This window comes from Procambarus clarkii, chromosome 76, assembly GCF_040958095.1.
Source record: "Procambarus clarkii isolate CNS0578487 chromosome 76, FALCON_Pclarkii_2.0, whole genome shotgun sequence".
NCBI lineage: Eukaryota > Metazoa > Arthropoda > Malacostraca > Decapoda > Cambaridae > Procambarus > Procambarus clarkii.
The window spans coordinates 20235787-20260313 of record NC_091225.1 but is presented as its reverse complement, the minus strand read 5'-3'; the positions used below and the strand labels follow the sequence as shown (position 1 = coordinate 20260313).

Sequence of the window (24527 nt, the reverse complement as noted above, 5' to 3'; positions counted from 1 at the left end):
GAATTATTCATCTTACTTTTTCGGTCATATTTAATAATATATGTTTACAAGAAAGACTGCTACCAAAATATACTAATATATATATATATATATATATATATATATATATATATATATATATATATATATATATATATATATATATATATATATATATATAAATGGACTGCGGCGCTGTCATAGGTATCTTGATCAAAGAAGTCCCTCTAAATTCTTCAGAAGCTTCGTGCCTACTTTTCCTTTGATCTCTCTCTCGCTTCTTGCAAGTCAGGGTTCGATTCCCTGATGGCCTAAGTGGTTGGGCACCATCCTTACATCGTATTCCAAAATGCATGTGTTTCGCGGCGTCTTCAACTCCTGTAATCCGTCGCGGGTCGACGGCTCTTTGCCTCCTTCTCTGTCCTTACACGACAAAGAATGCACAGAATCCACCGAGCGCTTAAAACTTTTCCGGATTCGCAATTTTTAACAACATTACCTGGAGTATCAGTTTCCGATAAGGTCCTTCAGAGCGCCGAGTCTTATTGGCAGCATCGGAGCCTCCTTCCGCGGCCCGTGAAGTCTCCTAGGTCCCCCCAAGTCCATCGGAGCCTCCTTCCGCGGCCCGTGAAGTCTGCTAGGTCCCCCCAAGTCCATCGGAGCCTCCTTCCGCGGCCCGTGAAGTCTCCTAGGTCCCCCCAAGTCCATCGGAGCCTCCTTCCGCGGCCCGTGAAGTCTCCCAGGTCCCCCCAAGTCCTCCAGGTTAGTATTGGATAACTTCGGCTAGAGCAGGTCACAGGAGACATCTCCCGTCACGCAGGGTGCAGTCGCACCTCCACAGATCTCCAGTATCAGTTAATGGTAATGGCTCAAAAGAGCCACCACTTACGGGCTATTCATGCCCGTGCCACCTTTTGGGTGGCTTAATCTTCATCAATCATCAATCAATCTAGAGCTGGTGGATGTTCCGTAGTTCCCTGAGGTGGTGGTCTGTTGTGGTCCCTTGTCATGGCGTCTCGGTCTGTATTTATCATTCAGAAAAGATGCACAGGTTTCGTTAAGTTCTTGATGAATCCTGGTGCGAGGCTCCTGTTGGGGTTTCCGCTAGTTTATTCATGTTCCAGACTTGTCTAAGACAAGTTGAGGGTCACACTAGTCTTCCCACACGTGTCTTGAAGGTGTGCAGTGTTGCAGGATCATCTTAGGGCAGTTATGGACATTGTTCACGCCTTGGCAGTTAGCTGACCTGAACCACTCTTGCAAGATAATTTATTTTTTAATTTTGCCCCGAGGGGCGAGTTTATTGGACAGCGTCACTCATCCTGTGAGTGGATACACCGCCATAGTGACAGTATTGGGCAGCGACACTCATCCTGTGAGTGAACACACCGCCATAGTGACAGTATTGGGCAGCGCCACTCATCCTGTGAGTGGACACACCGCCATAGTGACAGTATTGGGCAGCGCCACTCATCCTGTGAGTGGACACACCGCCATAGTGACAGTACTGGGCAGCGTCACTCATCCCGGGGTCGCCCCGGGCACCGCCGGATACCCCATCAATCATAACATATCAACAAGATACATCAACAAAGAATGAGAATAGTTCTAAACATATTACCCTCACAGATGCTGCGCTTGCTGATGCTTCGCTCGCCAGCATCTTGGAGATTTTATCCCGTCTCGTCTGGTCCTTTGATGCTGTATTGAATTGGGAAGCGCCTCGAGCAGCCTCATGGCCGAGACGCTCAACTTCCTCACAACGTTATTGTTCCAGAGGCTACCAGGCAGTTACGTCTTCGAAGATTGTGTGTGTGGCTTTCTGGAGTTAAAAATGCCATTTGTACCTAAATTGAACTCTGTCTCTCTTTTTTTTTCTGTCTTTCTCTCTGGCTCTGTTTTTCTCTTTGTCTCTGTCTCTTTCTCTCTCTCTCTGTCTTTTTTTTTCTCTCTCTCTGTCTTTTTTTTCTCTCTCTGTCTTTCTCTCTCTCTCTCTCTCTCTCTCTCTCTCTCTCTCTCTCTCTCTCTCTCTCTCTCTCTCTCTCTCTCTCTCTCTCTCTCTCTTTTCCAAGAGCAGGAAAGATAGCTGGGGGTGCAGCCCATTATCGTAACCCTACGTAACAAAACTGCCATACTAAAATGCCCTGGCCTAACCAACCACAGGACCCACGAACAGAAAACGGGGACATATCACGTCAATTTCGTGAGCTGCTACCATTTTTTTCATTAAAAAATTGAATACAAATATTATTCTTTATTAAAAAAAACGTGTTTTATTAAAATTCTAGACATTTTGGAGCACGTGACGTCCAAGTTGCTCGGTTAAGTTAGGGCGATTGGTTAAGGGGATTAGTTAGGTTAAGGGAATTAGGGAGAGTCCGTTTCCTGTTCCCTTTAATGGTTAAATCAATTTGTCATCTGTCATTCCGTGACAGATGCTATTAGTCCTGGCTACTGCCTATCCACAATCCGCTCTCAACACAAGTCGTTTGCCGATCAGCGTCGCCAGCTTACAGATCTGTGATGTGTGAGTATAACCCCCACCCCCCCCACCCCCCTCTGTGTGTCCTGAGTGTATAGCACAGGGGTGTAGAGCAGTTATCGTGTCCGCTGGACCTTCACACACACACACACACACACACACACACATGTGTATGCAAACGGTTGAGAGGCGGGACCAAAGAGCCAGAGCTCAACCCCCGCAGGCACAACTAGGTGAATACACACACACACACACACACACACACACACACACACACACACACACACACACACACACACACACACACACACACACACACACACACAGGTGGAGGCTGACTCCATACACAGTTTCAAGTGTAGATATGATAGAGCCCAATAGGCTCAGGAATCTGTACACCAGTTGACTGACTGACTGTTGAGAGGCGGGACCAAAGAGCCAGAACTCAAGCACAACTAGGTGAGTACACACCAGAAATCAACTCACATCACAGAATTAAAATCGCCAAAGCCAAAGCGGTTTGGATTCTAACCCTATATTACTCCACCTCAACACTACGGGATCACCATAGCCCGTGCTATACCTGGAACTTTGTTCCAGGTAGCGAATCTTTAACAACAACTACTTTATCTCCATCCTTATTCAAGAGTTTATTTATCCTCAATGAAAAATTAAATATTATACATGGAATCTAACTCCCTCATTAGCCAGAGGGAGTAAATTGAGGCCTTTTCAAACAAGCCGAATTCAATTCACTGTCAGATACAAAAAAAAAAAAATAAAAGAATTGGACAATTATTCCTGGAAAGCTCAACCAGTTTAAAATTGGATGCGTTGTCCCTATATACCGAGTATAATGGGCATGTGGCCCTGGCCTTTAATTTGCGACAAATCATGGCTGGTGTGTTGACCAGACCACACACTAGAAATTGAAGGGTCGACGACGTTTCGGTCCGTCCTGGACCATTCTCAAGTCGAGAATGGTTCAGGACGGACCGAAACGTCGTCGTCCCTTCAATTTCTAGTGTGTGGTCTGGTCAACATACTTCAGCCACGTTATTGTGACTCCTCGCCTGCATATGGCTGGTGTTTTAAGCAGAGAATATAAATTGAATGTTTTATATATATATATAAAAGTATGGCATTGTATAGCATTGTATATAAATATTTTTATCATTTTACTCCGCTTGCAGTAAAGTTATTAAAATATTTTTTGGAGTTTTTGAATGATTTTTTTTATTTAGGGTTTAATAGTTATGATTTTTTTTTTGATTGGGGAAAAGGTTTAAATGGATATGATTTACATTTTCCATTGTAGGGGGGACAGGAAGCCTGTAGGTAGTCATAGATCCATTTTGGCTAACTACTGGATTCACCCTACAACAGCTGCTTAACCCCCCGGGTATACCCGTTTCAACACTAGGTGAACAGGAGCATCAGGTGAAAGGAAATGCACCAAGCCCATTGTTTTCAACCCTGGGACTGAACCCCGGGTTCTTTGAGTGTAAGACAGGGACGCAGCCCACTGGGAGCCGGTCGGCCGAGCGGACAGCACACTGGACTTGTGATCCTGTGGTCCCGGGGTCGATCCCGGGCGCCGGCGAGAAACAATGGGCAGAGTTTCTTTCACCCTATGCCCCTGTTACCTAGCAGTAAAATAGGTACCTGGGTGTTAGTCAGCTGTCACGGGCTGCTTCCTGGGGGGTGGAGGCCTGGTCGAGGACCGGGCCACGGGGATACTAAAGTCCCGAAATCATCTCAAGATAACCTCAAGATAACCACTGTGCATTGGAAAGATATCAAGAGTCTTAACAACGAAGAAACGTTAACTGTAGTTACGCTTAGTGTCGGCGATATAAGAGCGTTTCACTCTTCACTGTTTAAACAGAACGAAGCAACAGGACAAAGATAAAGTTTCAACAGGACGAAGACCTAGACGGGATGGTACTCTTTGTCAAGCTTAAATAGGACGAAGACCTAGACGGGATGGTACTCTTTGTCAAGCTTAAATAGGACGAAGACCTAGACGGGATGGTACTCTTTGTCAAGCTTAAATAGGACGAAGACCTAGACGGGATGGTACTCTTTGTCAAGCTTAAATAGGACGAAGACCTAGACGGGATGGTACTCTTTGTCAAGCTTAAATAGGACGAAGACCTAGACGGGATGGTACTCTTTGTCAAGCTTAAATAGGACGAAGACCTAGACGGATGGTACTCTTTGTCAAGCTTAAATAGGACGAAGACCTAGACGGATGGTACTCTTTGTCAAGCTTAAACAGGACGAAGACCTAGACGGGATGGTACTCTTTGTCAAGCTTAAATAGGACGAAGACCTAGACGGGATGGTACTCTTTGTCAAGCTTAAATAGGACGAAGACCTAGACGGGATGGTACTCTTTGTCAAGCTTAAATAGGACGAAGACCTAGACGGGATGGTACTCTTTGTCAAGCTTAAACAGGACGAAGACTAAGCGAGCCAAAGCTTCCACGTAAATCAATCTATGCCAATCTCCGGCTAAACAACCAGAGGATCGATTACACTTGTATCGCGATTGTTCTGCTTGAAGATATTCAGAGGTGCTGGTGGTTCGTCTCTTTTTGACAATTTTTTTGACTTCATTCTTTGGGGTTCAGAATGCCGGCGGGCTGAGGGGCAAATAGCATCGGCTACCATCAGCTTTTGTCCGGTCGTGATGGTCGAGTGGATAAGGTGCCCTGTACACCAGTTGCTTAGTGCTTCTGGCAGTATGGGTTCGAGTCACTTCTGGGGTGTGAGTTTTCAGTTGCATGTATGCCTGGGGACCATTCAGGCTTGTTCGCATATATATATATATATATATATATATATATATATATATATATATATATATATATATATATATATATATATATATATATATATATATATATATATATATATATATATATATCTTTTGAAAGTTGGAACCTACATCCAAGAGGATCCCGAGAGGATTAAGGCAGCGTCTGGGATCCTCTCAAACGTAGGTTCGAATCCTCGTCGCGGCCCTTGGGGATTTGTGCTTTTGAATGTGTTAACGTAACTTTAAACCTTCGATACTGTGGATACTTAAGTCAACTACGGGTTCACCATAGCCCGTGCTACTTGGAACTTTGGTTCCGAGTAGCTGAATCTATGACAACAACATTGTCACGAATCTATCGGTCTATCGATATGTTGGAGAATAGATGCTCCAAATACCGCTGCTTCTCGACTCTTCCCGCGATTCACTCCAATGACTCCAATCCAGCTTCGTTCCAGCTAATCATCATACGTTCGGGGTGTTCGGAATTCTCATAACTCCAGAGTTCGATTTCCGAAAATGACATTTGGCACATGGTAAGGTGAGGTCACCCGACCGCTCAGGGGATACATACGACTGCTCAGGTGATACACTTTTGAAATGTTATCGAAAGTTTCTTTGAAAATTGCATTTCTGGAAGTGTTTGATCACTAGGAGGTGGCGAAGGCCGGGATGATACATAATTTATTCATTGGCAATTGAGAAAACCGACTTATTGAATCAATTTGATACGGATAAATGCGATTCGAAATCCATTTTTTTTGTATTCTGTGTTGGTTCATTTCAATTCGTTGTACTGTGTGTGTGTGTGTGTGTGTGTGTGTGTGTGTGTGTGTGTGTGTGTGTATTCAGCTAATCGCATAGTTGAGCTTGCAAAGGCCGAGCTTCTGCTCTTGGGCCCCGGAATTAGATCATCAGTAGTTCAATATAATGACATTTTCACTCAAGTTTCTTATCGTATTTAAATTCTAATTTGCCATGTCTTTCCCGTACTGCTGCTTCTGTTTTTTGTATTCCTGTATTTTCATTCCTCTCTCTCTCTCTCTCTCTCTCTCTCTCTCTCTCTCTCTCTCTCTCTCTCTCTCTCTCTCTCTCTCTCTCTCTCTCTCTCTCTCTCTCTCTCTCTCATTGCTTCCAATATTCATATTTAGACCAAACTGAGTTTATACAGATTGACACACAAGCCGCTCCTGTCAACAGCGTACATCAGAAGAACAAAGGGGCGCTCACAGGAGTTGACAGGTCACTCACAGGACTTGACATGCATGTCAAACGCCACAACAGTTCGTTGTATTGGTGTATTTGGACTAGTTCGTTCGAATTTATGTATACACAGTCCCGTGCACACGTACACATTCTCAGTCGTGTGCACACAGTACGTACACAAGCTGAAACACACACACACACTTGCGTTAAGACATTTGTAAATGAATACACTTATAAAACACACACACACACACACACACACACACACACACACACACACACATTTCGGAGTATGCGGCCCCAGCATGGAGCCCGTACCTTGTCAAGCACAAGACGAAGCTGGAAAAAGTCCAAAGGTATGCTACTAGACTAGTCCCAGAACTAAGAGGCATGAGTTATGAGGAAAGGCTGCGGGAAATGCACCTCACGACACTGGAAGACAGAAGAGTAAGGGGGGACATGATCACAACCTACAAAATCCTCAGGGGAATCGACCGGGTAAACAAGGCCGAACTTTTCAACACTGGTGGGACGCGAACAAGGGGACACAGGTGGAAGCTGAGTACCCAAATGAGCCACAGAGACGTTAGAAAGAACTTTTTCAGTGTCAGAGTAGTTAGCAAATGGAATGCATTAGGAAGTGATGTGGTGGAGGCTGACTCCATTCACAGTTTCAAATGTAGATATGATAGAGCCCAATAGGCTCAGGAATCTGTACACCAGTTGATTGACGGTTGAGAGGCGGGACCAAAGAGCCAGAGCTCAACCCCCGCAAGCACAATTAGGTGAGTACAATTAGGTGAGTACACACACACACACACACACACACACACACACACACACACACACACACACACACACACACACACACGCAAACACAACTAGGTGAGTACTAGGTGAGTACACACATAGGCGGGATCCAAGAGTCAATGCTCGATCCTGCAGGCACAACTAGGTGAGTACACACACACACACACACACACACACACACACACACACACACACACACACACACACACACACACACACACACACACACACACGCAAACACAACTAGGTGAGTACTAGGTGAGTACACACATAGGCGGGATCCAAGAGTCAATGCTCGATCCTGCAGGCACAACTAGGTGAGTACACACATACACACACACACACACACACACACACACACACACACACACACACACACACATACACACACACACACACACACACACACACACACACACACACACACACACACACACACACCCCCGGGGCCTCGTAGCCTGGTGGATAGCGCGCAGGACTCGTAATTCTGTGGCGCGGGTTCGATTCCCGCACGAGGCAGAAACAAATGGGCAAAGTTTCTTTCACCCTAAGTGCCCCTGTTACCTAGCAGTAAATAGGTACCTGGGAGCTAGTCAGCTGTCACGGGCTGCTTCCTGGGGTGTGTGTGTGTGTGGTGTGGGAAAAAAAAAAAAAAAAAAAAAGTAGTTAGTAAACAGTTGATTGACAGTTGAGAGGCGGGCCGAAAGAGCAAAGCTCAACCCCCGCAAAAACACAACTAGTAAACAAAAACACAACTAGTAAACACACACACACACACACACACACACACACACACACACACACACACACACACACACACACACACACACACACTCAAACACACACACACACACACACACACACACATACACACACACACACACACACACACACACACACACACACACACACACACACACACACACACACACACACACACTCAAACACACACACACACACACACACACACACATACACACACACACACACACACACACACACACACACACACACACACACACACTCAAACACACACACACACACTCAAACACACACACACACACTCAAACACACACACACACACTCAAACACCAGCAAATAATCAAATCCCTTAAAGGAAACACTGAAGGATTATATATACTAAAGTCTTTTATAATGCTGAAAAAGCCTTTTTTAAGTCCGTCAATTTAAAGTCACGATGCTAAGACGATTCGATAAAGACTATAGAACCAGAAAAGATTATCAAAAGTTCCTCTGTTTACAAGACACTTTGTTCCCCCTCTGGAAGATTAGGGTTTATATTTGAAGGTGTACCTCCAAGTCCTCTTTTGAAGGTGTACCTCCAAGTCCTCTTTTGAAGGTGTACCTCCAAGTCCTCTTTTGAAGGGGTGGTGTTTACCTTCTTGCTTTCCTACCTTAAAGGGTGCAGGTAGGAGCGTTTCTTACCTTAGTGTCTTCCTTATTCTTCCCCTCCCTCCCTCCCTTATTCTCTCCCTCCCTCCCTCACTCTTTTCTTTCTTTTCCCTCATTGTCTCCTCCTGTGGCTTGGTGCTGTGTATTAGGGTGTTGCATTACTCAGTACTTTTCTAATCTGCTGTCCTACCATATCTCTCTCTTCGTCTCACTATCTTCTAATCCCTTGTTAGCTGCATTTCCCTTTCTTTATCACCCTTGTCTTCCATCTCTGCTTGGCAGGAGGACACGAATTTCCCTTTCACCCCTTCCACTATCTCTTCCAGGCAGTCCCATCTCCATTCCCCCTTCCCTTCCTGTCAACCCTTTCACCCCTTCCACTATCTCTTCCAGGCAGTCCCATCTCCATTCCCCCTTCCCTTCCTGTCAACCCTTTCACCCCTTCCACTATCTCTTCCAGGCAGTCCCATCTCCATTCCCCCTTCCCTTCCTGTCAACCCTTTCACCCCTTCCACTATCTCTTCCAGGCAGTCCCATCTCCATTCCCCCTTCCCTTCCTGTCAACCCTTTCACCCCTTCCACTATCTCTTCCAGGCAGTCCCATCTCCATTCCCCCTTCCCTTCCTGTCAACCCTTTCACCCCTTCCACTATCTCTTCCAGGCAGTCCCATCTCCATTCCCCCTTCCCTTCCTGTCAACCCTTTCGCCCCTTCCCTACAATTTGTGTGGGTAGGTCCTTGGCAAATGATAGTTTAGTGCAACCACTGATCTTTCACCCTGAACAATGTTTGTAACATTCAAGTTGAGAACAAGAATGTTGTTCTTATCTCGATTGATATTTATATTAGACTGTTCGAGGCTGGAGACCATCAGATGCTTAGGGGTAACCTCACCCAACTTTGCACGTTGATTCCTGTGGGGTATGTGCCCAACATAGATGGGTTTTGGTTGGGACACGCGATCATTTGATGCATCACGCTATTGGGATTTCTGTATGTGTGTGTGTTGTGTGATGTTGCCAGGTATTGAGAGCAGGTGTGTGAATGTGTGTGACGTTGCCAGGTGGTATTGGCAGGTGTATGATGTTCTAAGGTGTCCCATGCAAGTGTGTGATGTCAATATACATAGATGATAAAGGCCCAAGAGTACAGGGAGGAAACTAAACACCAGTGAAGGCTAGTCGTGGGGCCCAAGAACCGAGTCTCAACCATACCGCAGGGACAGGCAAGAACCCATCACACGAGCTGGGGGCCTTGTAGCTGAATAGTCTCCGAGTTGGACAAAGTGGGTTGGAAGCCTTGCTAATTGCTTTGTATATCCAACTGGGAACTGGCTAATTACGGCTCCTCTTGTCTCTGTCGGTGGTGACGCGGGAGGCTTGGCTTGGGCCTGGCTTGGTGCTAGTAGGAGGGCTTTGGCCTGGCATGCTGCTAGTAGGAAGGGCTTGGGCCTGGCTTGGTGCTAGTAGGAGGGCTTTGGCCTGGCTTGCTGCTAGTAGGAAGGGCTTGGGCCTGGCTTGGTGCTAGTAGGAGGGGCTTGGGCCTGGCTTGCTGCTAGTAGGAGGGCTTGGGCCTGGGTTCCTGCTAGTAGGAAGGGCTTGGGCCTGGCTTGCTGCTAGTAGGAGGGGCTTGGACCTGGCTTGCTGCTAGTAGGAGGGCTTGGGCCTGGCTTGTTGCTAGTAGAAGGGCTTTTGCCTGGCTTGCTGCTAGTAGGAGGGCTTGGGCCTGGCTTGCTGCTAGTAGGAGGGCTTGTGCCTGGCTTGCTGCTAGTAGGAGGGCTTGTGCCTGGCTTGCTGCTAGTAGGAGGGTTTGGGCCTGGCTTGCTGCTAGTAGGAGGGCTTGGGCCTGGCTTGCTGCTAGTAGGAGGGCTTGGGCCTGGCTTGCTGCTAGTAGAAGGGCTTGGGCCTGGCTTGCTGCTAGTAGGAGGGGCTTGGGCCTGGCTTGCTGCTAGTAGAAGGGCTTGGGCCTGGCTTGCTGCTAGTAGGAGGGGCTTGGCCTGGCTTGCTGCTAGTAGGAGGGCTTGGGCCTGGCTTCCTGCTAGTAGGAAGGGCTTGGGCCTGGCTTGCTGCTAGTAGGAAGGGCTTGGGCCTGGCTTGCTGCTAGTAGGAGGGGCTTGGCCTGGCTTGCTGCTAGTAGAAGGGCTTGGGCCTGGCTTGCTGCTAGTAGGAGGGGCTTGGGCCTGGCTTGCTGCTAGTAGAAGGGCTTGGGCCTGGCTTGCTGCTAGTAGGAGAGGCTTGTCCTGGCTTGCTGCTAGTAGGAGGGTTTGGGCCTGGCTTCCTGCTAGTAGGAAGGGCTTGGGCCTGGCTTGCTGCTAGTAGGAAGGGCTTGGGCCTGGCTTGCTGCTAGTAGGAGGACTTTGGCCTGGCTTGCTGCTAGTAGGAGGGCTTTGGCCTGGCTTGCTGCTAGTAGGAAGGGCTTGGGCCTGGCTTGCTGCTAGTAGGAGGGCTTGGGCCTGGCTTGCTGCTAGTAGGAGGGCTTTGGCCTGGCTTGCTGCTAGTAGGAAGGGCTTGGGCCTGGCTTGCTGCTAGTAGGAAGGGCTTGGGCCTGGCTTGCTGCTAGTAGGAAGGGCTTGGGCCTGGCTTGCTGCTAGTAGGAGGGCTTTGGCCTGGCTTGCTGCTAGTAGGAGGGCTTTGGCCTGGCTTGCTGCTAGTAGGAAGGGCTTGGGCCTGGCTTGCTGCTAGTAGGAGGGCTTGTGCCTGGCTTGCTGCTAGTAGGAGGGCTTGGGCCTGGCTTGTTGCTAGTAGGAGGGCTTGGGCCTGGCTTGCTGCTAGTAGGAGGGCTTGGGCCTGGCTTGCTGCTAGTAGGAGGGCTTGGGCCTGGCTTGCTGCTAGTAGGAGGGCTTGGGCCTGGCTTGTTGCTAGTAGGAGGGCTTGGGCCTGGCTTGCTGCTAGTAGGAGGGCTTGGGCCTGGCTTGCTGCTAGTAGGAGGGCTTGGGCCTGGCTTGCTGCTAGTAGGAGGGCTTGGGCCTGGCTTGCTGCTAGTAGGAGGGCTTGGGCCTGGCTTGCTGCTAGTAGGAGGGCTTGGGCCTGGCTTGCTAAAGCATTGAATAGTTTGTTAAGCTATTTTAGAACTAACTACTGAATTGTCAAGGGTTTGATACTAGCTAATTGACCTATTATGGCTAATTTGCCAATTAGTGGCTTTTTACCAGCTAATTATAGCTTGTCAGTGGCTTTTTACCAGCTAATTATAGCTTGTCAGTGGCTTGTTACCAGCTAATTGGCTGGTTGGGGGCTTTGATGTTGTCTTGGAGCTAGTTTAATTACTTGTTAGGTTGCCTGTAAACTGGGTTTACCAGGAAAGTGTACCGAAGGGTTTCGTGAGGGTGTATAGATTAAACGATTTATACGTTGTACATATATAGTTTGTACATATATAAACTATATATGTACATTAGAGATGTACATATATAGTTTGTAAAACCAGGAATGGACATGTTGTGATTTAATTACGGGTAGATTGCTGGTTCTTGGGAAGGTGTTAGGTGAATTTAGATGACTTGAGGTTAGGTTAGGTTAGGTTAGGTTAGGTTAGGTTAGGTTAGGTGAGGTTAGGTGAGGTTAAAGTCATTGGGACATACATTGAGGCATTGACCACCTGGCTTGTAAATGCCTCTAATTTTTTTATTTATTAATTAATATACAATATATAGATCATATTTACATCAATTTACAAGGGAAAATGCTACATTTATATATTATATATAATTCTCAGTAAACCAATTTTTCATATGAAAATAGCATCACCTAGCATTAGTCGTAAACCCCAATACTTTTGGGTTTACGTAAACTCAAGAACTACAATATTTTGTCTACTGAGTATCCCTCCGGCCTGCCTATCCACAAACACAAAATGTAATCAGAATGTAGAGTAATTACTGTGGTTTTAATTATCTAGCATTTTATTTTAAATGCATTGCATTTGAATTCCTCTAATTCAATTAGAGGGGGCACTGGGTGGGATTCTCCCCCTCTCCCTTGCAGGTGAGGGGAATGCGTGCATTCACATGCACGCTGCACGCATTTTGCACTCTCTCTCCCCCTCCTCCCCCAAACTGTTTATGCACGCGAGATATGATAGCTGATAGCGTCTGATTCTCCACACACACACACACACACACACGCACACACACACACACACACACACACACACACACACACACACACACACACACACGCACACACACACACACACACACACACACACACACACACACACACACGCACACACACACGCACACACACACACACACGCACACACACACACACACACACACACACACACACACACACACACACACACACAGGGGTCTCGTAGAGTCTCTAGAGGGGTCTCTAGAGGGGTCTCGTAGCATGGTGGATAGCGCGTAGGATTCGTAATTCTGTGGCGCGGGTTCGATTCCCGCACGAGGCAGAAACAAATGGGCAAAGTTTCTTTCACCCTGAATGCCCCTGTTACCTAGCAGTAAATAGGTACCTGGGAGTTAGTCAGCTGTCACGGGCTGCTTCCTGGTGTGTGTGTGTGTATGTGTGTGTGTGGTGTAGAAAAAAAAGTAGTTAGTAAACAGTTGATTGACAGTTGAGAGGCGGACCGAAAGAGCAAAGCTCAACCCCCACAAACACAACTAGGTGAATGCAACTAGGTGAATACACACACACACACAGTGTAGGACCAAAGAGCCAGAGCTCAACCCCCGCAAGCACAGTTAGGTAAATTAGGTAAGTACACACACACACACACACACACACACACACACACACACACACACGGGGACACAGGTGGAAGCTGAGTACCCAAATGAGCCACAGAGACGTTAGAAAGAACTTTTTCAGTGTCAGAGTAGTTAGTAAATGGAATGCATTAGGAAGTGATGTGGTGGAGGCTGACTCCATACACAGTTTCAAATGTAGATATGATAGAGCCCAATAGGCTCAGGAATCTGTACACCAGTTGATTGACGGTTGAGAGGCGGGACCAAAGAGCCAGAGCTCAACCCCCGCAAGCACAATTAGGTGAGTACACACACACACACACACACACACACGGGATGAGTATGGGGGTCCACCACCACCCACGGGATGGGTATGGGGTCCACCACCACCACCCACGGAATGGGTATGGGGTCCACCACCACCACCCACGGGATGGGTATGGGGTCCACCACCACCCACGGGATGGGTATGGGGTCCACCACCACCCACGGGATGGGTATGGGGTCCACCACCACCCACGGGATGGGTATGGGGTCCACCACCACCACCCACGGGATGGGTATGGGGTCCACCACCACCCACGGGATGGGTATGGGGTCCACCACCACCCCACGGGATGGGTATGGGGTCCACCACCACCACCCACGGGATGGGTATGGGGTCCACCACCACCCACGGAATGGGTATGGGGTCCACCACCACCACCCACGGGATGGGTATGGGGTCCACCACCACCACCCACGGGATGGGTATGGGGTCCACCACCACCCACGGAATGGGTATGGGGTCCACCACCACCCACGGGATGAGTATGGGGTCCACCACCTCCCACGGGATGGGTATGGGGTCCACCACCACCCACGGAATGGGTATGGGGTCCACCACCACCCACGGAATGGGTATGGGGTCCACCACCACCCACGGGATGGGTATGGGGTCCACCACCCCATAACAGAATGGGTAACGTGTAGTATTATCAAGTGACTCACTGCATTTTATAGATTTTTTCATGGGAGAGAAATAGGGACGCCATTATGTAATGGGAGAGGGGTGGGGCTGAATGAGAGGGGGGATGGGAAAGAGGTAAACCTAATGGGGAAGAGTGGGGGAAGTGACGAGTTTACATGGGTTAACATTTGACTCATCCAGTGAGTAAACAAAACGCCTTAGCAGGATAGTAAACACCCCCCCCCCCCCATACACACGAAGCCTATCTGTGAAAATATCCGGGACAGACAGACACAGAGAAGCCAGATCTCACTCAGTATGCAGAGCCAGACAGTACAAGGGGAACCGAGGCCAGGTGTGTGGCACATGTGGTCTCCAACCCACACCACACCTGCCGCTACACACATGTATATTGTGTTTCGTGTTATGTACTCGAGTATTTGGGACACGGACCAGCGTATGCCACTCTGGGACACCCTGGGACCGCCCTGGGACACCCTGGGACACCCTGGGACCGCCCTGGGACCGCCCTGGGACACCCTGATCCACCCGGACCATCCTGGGACACCCTGGACCACATTGGGACACTCTGGACCGCACTGGGACACCCTGGGACCGCCCTGGGACACCCTGGGACCGCCCTGGGACACCCTGGGACACCCTGGGACCGCCCTGGGACACCCTGGACCATCCTAGGACACTCATGTGTAGTCTGGACCTAATGTGTTCTGAGTCTTGGGTTCATAAGGAATAGGGTTTCATTATCTTGAGGTTATCTTGAGATGATTTCGGGGCTTTAGTGTCCCCGCGGCCCGGTCCTCGACCAGGCCTCCACCCCCAGGAAGCAGCCCGTGACAGCTGACTAACACCCAGGTACCTATTTACTGCTAGGTAACAGGGGCATAGGGTGAAAGAAACTTTGCCCATTGTTTCTCCCTGGCGCCTGGGATCGAACCCAGGACCACAGGATCACAAGTCCAGCGTGCTGTCCGCTCGGCCGACCGGCTCCCTCAACTGTATTCACTCAATCCTGTGATTGAACTTTTTGTAGCTATGTACACCATAGTACAAACTTTGACTTACTTAGCAATTAGATAGTCGAATTTGGCACTATTCACTTTATAGGCTGAACAAACTGAAGCTATAAAAACAAACTTACATATTCCTAGGCATTGTATAGCTCACATATGTACTATATTAGGCCTTAGAATGTATTAGGCCTACGAAGGTCAGGTTAGGTTGTCTTTGCTACATAAATATAAAACCCCTTTTTCAGGTTTGTCTAAATTCAATAGTACACATTTCTACTTTCTAATTGCGTTTGTAAGTCGATATATGTACTATGGTCCGCATCGTTAATCTAAGTACTACCAAAAATAGGAGAATGGGGTGGAAACTGTGTAATATCCCAAATTCTCTAGGCACACGCACAACCGAATAAGCCACGATGCGCTCATATGCATGTGGGTAACATATTATGTATGTATATATATTATGTTATTATGTATACATACGTATTTTATGTTTATGTGTGTATGTGCCATAATTGACATATGTATGTCTATTATATTCAGGGGGGCCCAATTAGATACCATTGATCTGAACAATGACATCTAATGGTCATTCTGAGGATAGCAACAATGTTAAACTACATTTCGGTTTTGCTAGTAAAATTCAAGTAATATAAGTTCTCATTTGCATGATGATTGACAGGTTTGAGAAACGCGGTTTTCAAATTCTAGACATGCTACTTGAGGGGAAAGATGCTGTGTGATGATGCTATCATCGCAAGATCCAATCCGATGCTCATTATCCCTGATAATGATAGGAGCCGGTCGGCCGAGCGGACAGCACGCTGGACTTGTGATCCTGTGGTTCGATCCCAGGCGCCGGCGAGAAACTATGGGCAGAGTTTCTTTCACCCTATGCCCCTGGTACCTAGCAGTAAAATAGGTACCTGGGTGTTAGTCAGCTGTCACGGGCTGCTTCCTGGGGGTGGAGGCCTGGTCGAGGACCGGGCCGCTGGGACACTAAAAAAAAAGCCACGAAATCATCTCAAGATATCTCAAGATAGGTAAAACTGGTCACCGCATCTTGCAATCTTATCGACAATCCTCTTGATTTCCATGTTAATTCAGATTTCATATTCAGATTCCATATTCAGATTCTATTTTCAGATTCCATTTTCAGATTCCATATTCAGATTCCATTTTCAGATTCCATTTTCAGATTCCATATTCCCTAATTCAGATTCCATCTTCTTTTAGACAGGTCTGATCCCCTGGTTCTCATCTCTTCAAGTTACGTCTCTTCCTGATTCTTATTGTGTAAATCCTTTCTTGAGTTTCTTAATTAAGTTTCTAGTATTCATTCTGACAGAGAACTTTTATATCAAAAAGGAAATGTAAACTCCGAGAGGTCTTGCTTTTGTCAACACATTAGGATGGAAATGGGAGGGTGGGGTACATGGAGATATCCACAGGGGCGGGATTGACCCTGTTATCGTGTGTGATCTTCGCCCGTGTCGACGTACGTGTGTGTGTGTGTAATTACCTAAGTGTAATTACCTAAGTGGTAGTTACAGGATGAGAGCTATGCTCGTGGTGTCCCGTCTGCCCAGCACTCTTTGTCGTATAACGTACGTGTGTGTGTGTGTGTGTGTGTGTGTGTGTGTGTGTGTGTGTATACTCACCTAGTTATACTCACCTAGTTGTGCTTGCGGGGGTTGAGCTCAGGCTCTTTGGTCCCGCCTTTCAACCGTCAATCAACAGGTGTACAGGTTCCTGAGCCTATTGGGCTCTATCATATCTACACTTGAAACTGTGTATGGAGTCACCCTCCACCACATCACTTCCTAAAGCGTGTGTGTGTGTGTGTGTGTGTGTGTGTGTGTGTGTGTGTGTGTGTGTGTGTGTGTGTGTGTGTGTGTGTGCGAGTGTGTGCGTGTGCGTGGGCGTGTGCGTGTGCGTGTGTGTGTGTGTGTGTATTGCTGTGGTGTGCAATTTGGATAAGTCACTGTCTACGAACTGTGATATCTGACCTTGCACAAATCCATACACACACACACACACACACACACACACATACACACACACATATATACACACACATATATACACACACATATATACACACATACTCTATCCAATGCCTGTCTTCAGGTATAATAATTTCTTGTGTAATACCGTTTGAGAACTTTAAAAGACGTGTTCGCCAGCTCTCTCGTGTCTAAGAGTCGAACTAACGAACAGAAGTGACGGAACTCTCGTTTAGAAGACTAAGAGTGTCTGTGACGATGCTGTGGAGGCTATGACGAAATGAGGGGACATGATGGAGTGATGAAAAGTAGAAAATGCCGGAGCAGGATAAGTTGTGACACGACAGGAACGGAGGAATTTAGAAAAACCTGAAATTGCTGAAAAAAAAGTTGAAAAATTGGAAAGTTGGAGAAAGATGGCCATTGGAAATAATGAAATAGTCCCCAGCAAAGAAAACACTGTGGAATGGGAGACTAAGAGTGAGTGGGAAGGCAAGCTCTGGAACGGAAAAGGGAAGTGGGAAAGTGGAACCCCAATACCTGTAGCCCCACTGTGCCGAGGAAGGGAAAGGGTTTGTACACAATATAAATACAAAATTTCATATAAAACCATTATAAAATATATAAATTTCATATAAAATGTTTAGTGTGTTGAAAGGCCGGTATTTCGTTATATTTACAGAAGGCTGTGAAGAGGTTTATTATCTCCTGTAGAAGCTAATAGGCAGTTGACCAGACCACACACTAGAAGTTGAAGGGACGACGACGTTTCGACTTGAGAATGGTCCAGGACGGACCGAAACGTCGTCGTCCCTTCAACTTCTAGTGTGTGGTCTGATCAACATACTTCAGCCACGTTATTGTGACTCATCGCCTAATAGGCAGTGTAGCCCAATTGCCGTGTGGCAAGAGAATCTTCAGTTGTTCAGAAAACACATTTGAGTGGTACGTTCCGTGGAATTGAGGCCTCGACGGGGTGATAGAAGAGAGGACATGAAGAGAACTGAATGAAGAGGAGGTGGGGGAGTAGGAGAAAGGAGGAGGAGGAGGAGTAGGAGGAGAGAGGACACAATTCTTATCGACAAACTGGTTGAAAACTCTCCCCCCCACAACATGGATTCTTGGGCAGAGTTGAGAGTTGATCTTTGAAATGCTGTTGTTGGTGTGTGTGTGTGTGTGTGTGTGTGTGTGTGTGTGTGTGTGTGTGTACTCACCTATTTGTACTCACCTATTTGTGCTTGCGGGGGTTGAGCTTTGGCTCTTTGGTCCCGCCTCTCAACAGATCAATCAACTGGTGTACAGGTTCCTGAGCCTAATGGGCTCTATCATATCTACATATGTGTGTGTGTGTGTGTGTGTGTGTGTGTGTGTGTGTGTGTGTGTGTGTGTATATGTATCCTGTGTCTCTCCTCCTAGTCAGTAAGCCCAGCAGGAAAATGCTTGGCATCATATCTCAACCATTAATCCCAGAGCGAAAGTTTTAAGGAGATTGTTATTGTGTAACCTCAAAGACCCTTCTTCCGTACGATCTCTATGGAAACACGACCTTATGATCAGCACTAAGAGGAATATAATTCACACAGCCAATTAGCTACCAAGTCATTAGTCTCTAAAACAATCTTAGTTAACACCGTAGCAAAACAGTCATAGTTAACGCTAAGAAAAAAGCAAAGACAGATTACAAGGAATTTTCAAGTCTTGCTGTAATTTTTTTTTTCAGGGATATTCCTGCGCGGGCCCTAAGCCTCTGGCTGGCCCACTGGGCGGGCCCTAAGCCTCTGGCTGGCCCACTGGGCGGCCCCTAAGCCTCTGGCTGGCCCACTGGGCGGGCCCTAAGCCTCTGGCTGGCCCACTGGGCGGCCCCTAAGCCTCTGGCTGGCCCACTGGGCGGGCCCTAAGCCTCTGGATGGCCCACTGGGCGGGCCCTAAGCCTCTGGCTGGCTCACTGGGCGGGCCCTAAGCCTCTGGCTGGCCCACTAAGTGTTGCTTGTTTCTGTTTTACTTGGGCGGAGTATGAGTATTTATGACTCGTATGGTCGCTTCAGTAAGATTTTGTCATATGTGTTTAACAACTTCTTCTGCTCTGTTGAATCTAAGTTGAAATCTTAATGGGTTTGTAACTGTGCACTGTGTTAGATAATGTTCCAGTGGTCTGTTGTGGTTGTAACTGTGCACTGTGTTAGATAATGTTCCAGTGGTCTGTTGTGGTTGTAACTGTGCACTGTGTTAGATAATGTTCCAGTGGTCTGTTGTGGCTGTAACTGTGCACTGTGTTAGATAATGTTCCAGTGGTCTGTTGTGGCTGTAACTGTGCACTGTGTTAGATAATGTTCCAGTGGTCTGTTGTGGCTGTAACTGTGCACTGTGTTAGATAATGTTCCAGTGGTCTGTTGTGGCTGTAACTGTGCACTGTGTTAGATAATGTTCCAGTGGTCTGTTGTGGCTGTAACTGTGCACTGTGTTAGATAATGTTCCAGTGGTCTGTTGTGGCTGTAACTGTGCACTGTGTTAGATAATGTTCCAATGGTCTGTTGTGGCTGTAACTGTGCATTGTGTTAGATAATGTTCCAGTGGTCTGTTGTGGCTGTAACTGTGCACTGTGTTAGATAATGTTCTAGTGGTCTGTCGGGCATTTCTCCACAGTGTTGACATTTCCTCTCATCTTCCGGAATCTGTAAGCCTATTTCCCATGCACATGGGTATCCAAGCCTGATGCGATGTAAGTGTACTTCTGTTGCTCTACTGTTCCGTTTCATCAAGCTAAGTAGTTCGTAGTTGGTTGAATTCTTGTACCAACCCGCAGATCCTGATGTTGCAACTGCTGTGTTGTGGTCACTGTACATCACCTGCATTGCTCTGTTTCTAATTACTTTCTTAATCTGTGATAGACTCTGTGGTATGTAAATGTCTACATTTCTCCTCTTAGTTGCAAGTTTTGCAGCTTCGTCTGCAATGTCATTTCCTATTATGCCCACATGACTTGGCACCCAGTTGATAAGTACCCGTCGGTCTTGACGTTTGAGTGTTTGCATTAATGATATGACATTTGTTATCAGATGAATGTTATCACATATGTGTTCTTGTTGCAAGGTTTTGATGACAGTTCTCGAATCTGTATGTATGATAACATGTTGTGTGACGGTTGAACTGCAGCAATAGGTTTGTGGATCATAAATCAGTTGCAACATAAAACGAGGCATTTAAAGCATCAGTTTACTCTAGTGAAACTGAGCCTAGGAATTATATTTTAGGTCTAATTCAACTTCATCCTTGTTACAAGCTAATTTGGCTGTAGCCTCGCTCCGGGTGATATTATGTAGCCAGGACCCACTGTAGCACCTCTCTGGGTGACATTATGTAGCCAGGACCCACTGTAGCTCCTCTCTGGGTGACAATATGTAGCCAGGACCCACTGTAGCCCCGCTCCGGGTGACATTATGTAGCCAGGACCCACTGTAGCCAAACTCCGGGGTGACATCATGTAGCCAGGACCCACTGTAGCCCCACTCCGGGGTGACATCATGTAGCCAGGACCCACTGTAGCCTCACTCCGGGTGACAATATGTAGCCAGGACCCACTGTAGCCTCACTCCGGGTGACAATATGTAGCCAGGACCCACTGTAGCCTCACTCCCGGTGACAATATGTAGCCAGGACCCACTGTAGCCCCACTCCGGGTGACAATATGTAGCCAGGACCCACTGTAGCCCCACTCCGGGTGACAATATGTAGCCAGGACCCACTGTAGCCTCACTCCGGGTGACAATATGTAGCCAGGACCCACTGTAGCCTCACTCCGGGTGACTATATGTAGCCAGGACCCACTGTAGCCTCACTCCGGGTGACAATATGTAGCCAGGACCCACTGTAGCCTCACTCCCGGTGACAATATGTAGCCAGGACCCACTGTAGCCCCACTCCGGGTGACAATATGTAGCCAGGACCCACTGTAGCCCCACTCCGGGTGACAATATGTAGCCAGGACCCACTGTAGCCCCACTCCGGGTGACAATATGTAGCCAGGACCCACTGTAGCCTCACTCCGGGTGACAATATGTAGCCAGGACCCACTGTAGCCTCACTCCGGGTGACAATATGTAGCCAGGACCCACTGTAGCCTCACTCCGGGTGACAATATGTAGCCAGGACCCACTGTAGCCTCACTCCGGGTGACAATATGTAGCCAGGACCCACTGTAGCCTCACTCCGGGTGACAATATGTAGCCAGGACCCACTGTAGCCTCACTCCGGGTGACAATATGTAGCCAGGACCCACTGTAGCCTCACTCCGGGTGACAATATGTAGCCAGGACCCACTGTAGCCCCTCTCTGGGTGACAGTATCGGGTCCATAGGAGTTCTTGTACCTCTTAAGTATTGTGGTGCAGCGGTAAATGACTTTTTATGCCCCCTGCAGCATAGTGAAGATAAGACACACTGCATCGATTTCTGCCCCACTGGTGCGTGCGAGGGTTGAGCTTCAGCTCTTGCATCGCGCCTTTCAACCTTGAGTCGACTGGAGGGCAAGATCCAGATGCTGTTGGTCTCAGTCTTATCAAACACACACCGAAACTACGACGTTGGTGCAACGTTCGAGCAAGTTTTAACACCTCCTAACCAGTTATAACAACCAATATAGCAAGTTGTAACAACGTTCTAATACGTCATAAACACGTTAAGCCAAGATGTAGCAACTTTATTTCAAGTTGTTACAAGCGGAAAATAGAGACAGTTTCGGTTTGTGTTTCCAGGGAGTCTTATCAAAAAATATTATTGGCACTTCAGCTGAAGGCCAATCACCTTGCTGTCGTTGAGTAATTAATGGCTCACTGTATTATATAACTGTCTAACAAGGCTGAAGCCCTGTCTATGGAGGACAGAATACATTGTATACATGCGAGTTAGCGTTGTATACATGTATAGCATGTGTAAGAATAAGATAATTACATGTGACAGTATGAAGTCACCGTCCACTTCTTCACTATAAATTGTCTTATTCCGTATTTCTTGCTCTCACTATTTTGTAGGTCGTGATCATGTCTCTTAGCTCTGTGTTGGGGGGTGAGGGGGCAGGGGGGGTTGGCTATGAGGGGAGTGGGGTTTGAGAGGAAGTTTTCATTGTGTAACACTGTTCCCAACAATGTTCAGCTGTAACACTGTTCCCAACAATGTTCAGCTGTAACACTGTTCCCAACAATGTTCAGCTGTAACACTGTTCCCTACAATGTTCAGCTGTAACACTGTTCCCAACAATGTTCAGCTGTAACACTGTTCCCAACAATGTTCAGCTGTAACACTGTTCCCTACAATGTTCAGCTGTAACACTGTTCCCAACAATGTTCAGCTGTAACACTGTTCCCAACAATGTTCAGCTGTAACACTGTTCCCAACAATGTTCAGCTGTAACACTGTTCCCTACAATGTTCAGCTGTAACACTGTTCCCAACAATGTTCAGCTGTAACACTGTTCCCAACAATGTTCAGCTGTAACACTGTTCCCTACAATGTTCAGCTGTAACACTGTTCCCAACAATGTTCAGCTGTAACACTGTTCCCAACAATGTTCAGCTGTAACACTGTTCCCAACAATGTTCAGCTGTAACACTGTTCCCAACAATGATCACTTTATCTTTAATCCTTCCACTAAGGTAAGTTATCTTTAAGTTATGACATGAGATAGCGGGGCAAGATAACGTCAGGCTCGCACCGAAATGTTATCCAGAATCTGAGTGCACTGACTTCGTTGGCCCTGAAGGTCCGTAAGTCCGACTTCGTTGGCCCTGAAGGTCCGTAAGTCCGACTCCGTTGGCCCTGAAGGTCCGTAAGTCCGACTCCGTTGGCCCTGAAGGTCCGCAAGTCCGACTCCGTTGGCCCTGAAGGTCCGCAAGTCCGACTCCATTGGCCCTGAAGGTCTGTAAGTCCGCCTCCGTTGGCCCTGAAGGTCCGTAAGTCCGACTCCATTGGCCCTGAACGTCCGCAAGTCCACCTCCGTTGGCCCTGAACGTCAGCAAGTCCACCTCCGTTGGCCCTGAAGGTCCGCAAGTCCGACTCCGTTGGCCCTGAAGGTCCGTAAGTTCGATTCCATTGGCCCTGAAGGTCCGCAAGTCCGCCTCCGTTGGCCCTGAAGGTCCGTAAGTCCGACTCCATTGGCCCTGAACGTCCGCATGTCAGCGCGCCTGTATCGCTAGATATAAACCTAATCAAAGTCCCCCCCCCCTACCCCTTCTTGAACTCAAGTCCCTTCCCCTTACGTCCACTTAAGTCCCTGCTTGGACTTAGCCTCTCCCCCACTGACTCCTTTGCCACTTTGTTTTCAAACGAAACTAATCAGCGAGATGGATTAAGCAACTCACACACCAATTACTTTAATGCAGCCGATATATTTTTGTTAAGACATAAATCCTCATTCCTCATTTAAGACATAAATCCTCAAAATTTTAAGAAATAAATCCTTGGACTTTAAGCTTCATAAATCCTCAAGGATGATTCTTGTGTTTTGTGGGGATTGCTGTGGGAGTTGAGCTTCGGCTCTTTGGTCCCGTACGGCCTGTTGGACGTGTCCACGGCCTGTTGGACGTGTCCACGGCCTGTTGGACGTGTCCACGGCCTGTTGGACGTGTCCACGGCCTGTTGGACGTGTCCACGGACTGTCGGACGTGTCCACGGCCTGTTGGACGTGTCCACGGACTGTCGGACGTGTCCACGGCCTGTTAAACGTGTCCACGGCCTGTTGGACGTGTCCACGGCCTGTCGGACGTGTCCACGGCCTGTTGGACGTGTCCACGGCCTGTCGGACGTGTCCACGGCCTGTTGGACGTGTCCACGGCCTGTTGGACGTGTCCACGGCCTGTTGGACGTGTCTACGGCCTGTTGGACGTCTCCACGACATACTGGACGTGTTGAATGTTGTTGAACATTCATTGATTTATTGAACGTTCCCAATGGCATGTTGAACAGCCCCTTGACGTATACAACGTTCTCCACAGCTCGTTGAACGTTCCCCAGGGCGTGTTGAACGTTCCTTATACATTGTGGGGCTAACTTATTCATTGTGGGGCTAACTTATACATTGTGGGGCTAACTTATACATTGTGGGGCTAACTTATTCATTGTGGGGC

General features: G+C 47.7%; 1 protein-coding gene across 1 annotated transcript; it reads right to left on the bottom strand.

The window, feature by feature from the left end:
• Positions 1-11359: 11359 nt before the first annotated feature.
• LOC138357209 (uncharacterized) lies at positions 11360-23556 on the bottom strand. Its single transcript, XM_069313865.1, has 2 exons — positions 23117-23556; positions 11360-11747 (listed from the first exon to the last, which is right to left on the bottom strand). Exons 1-2 carry the CDS (start codon positions 23554-23556, stop codon positions 11360-11362), a joined length of 828 nt encoding a protein of 275 aa, XP_069169966.1.
• Positions 23557-24527: the final 971 nt, after the last annotated feature.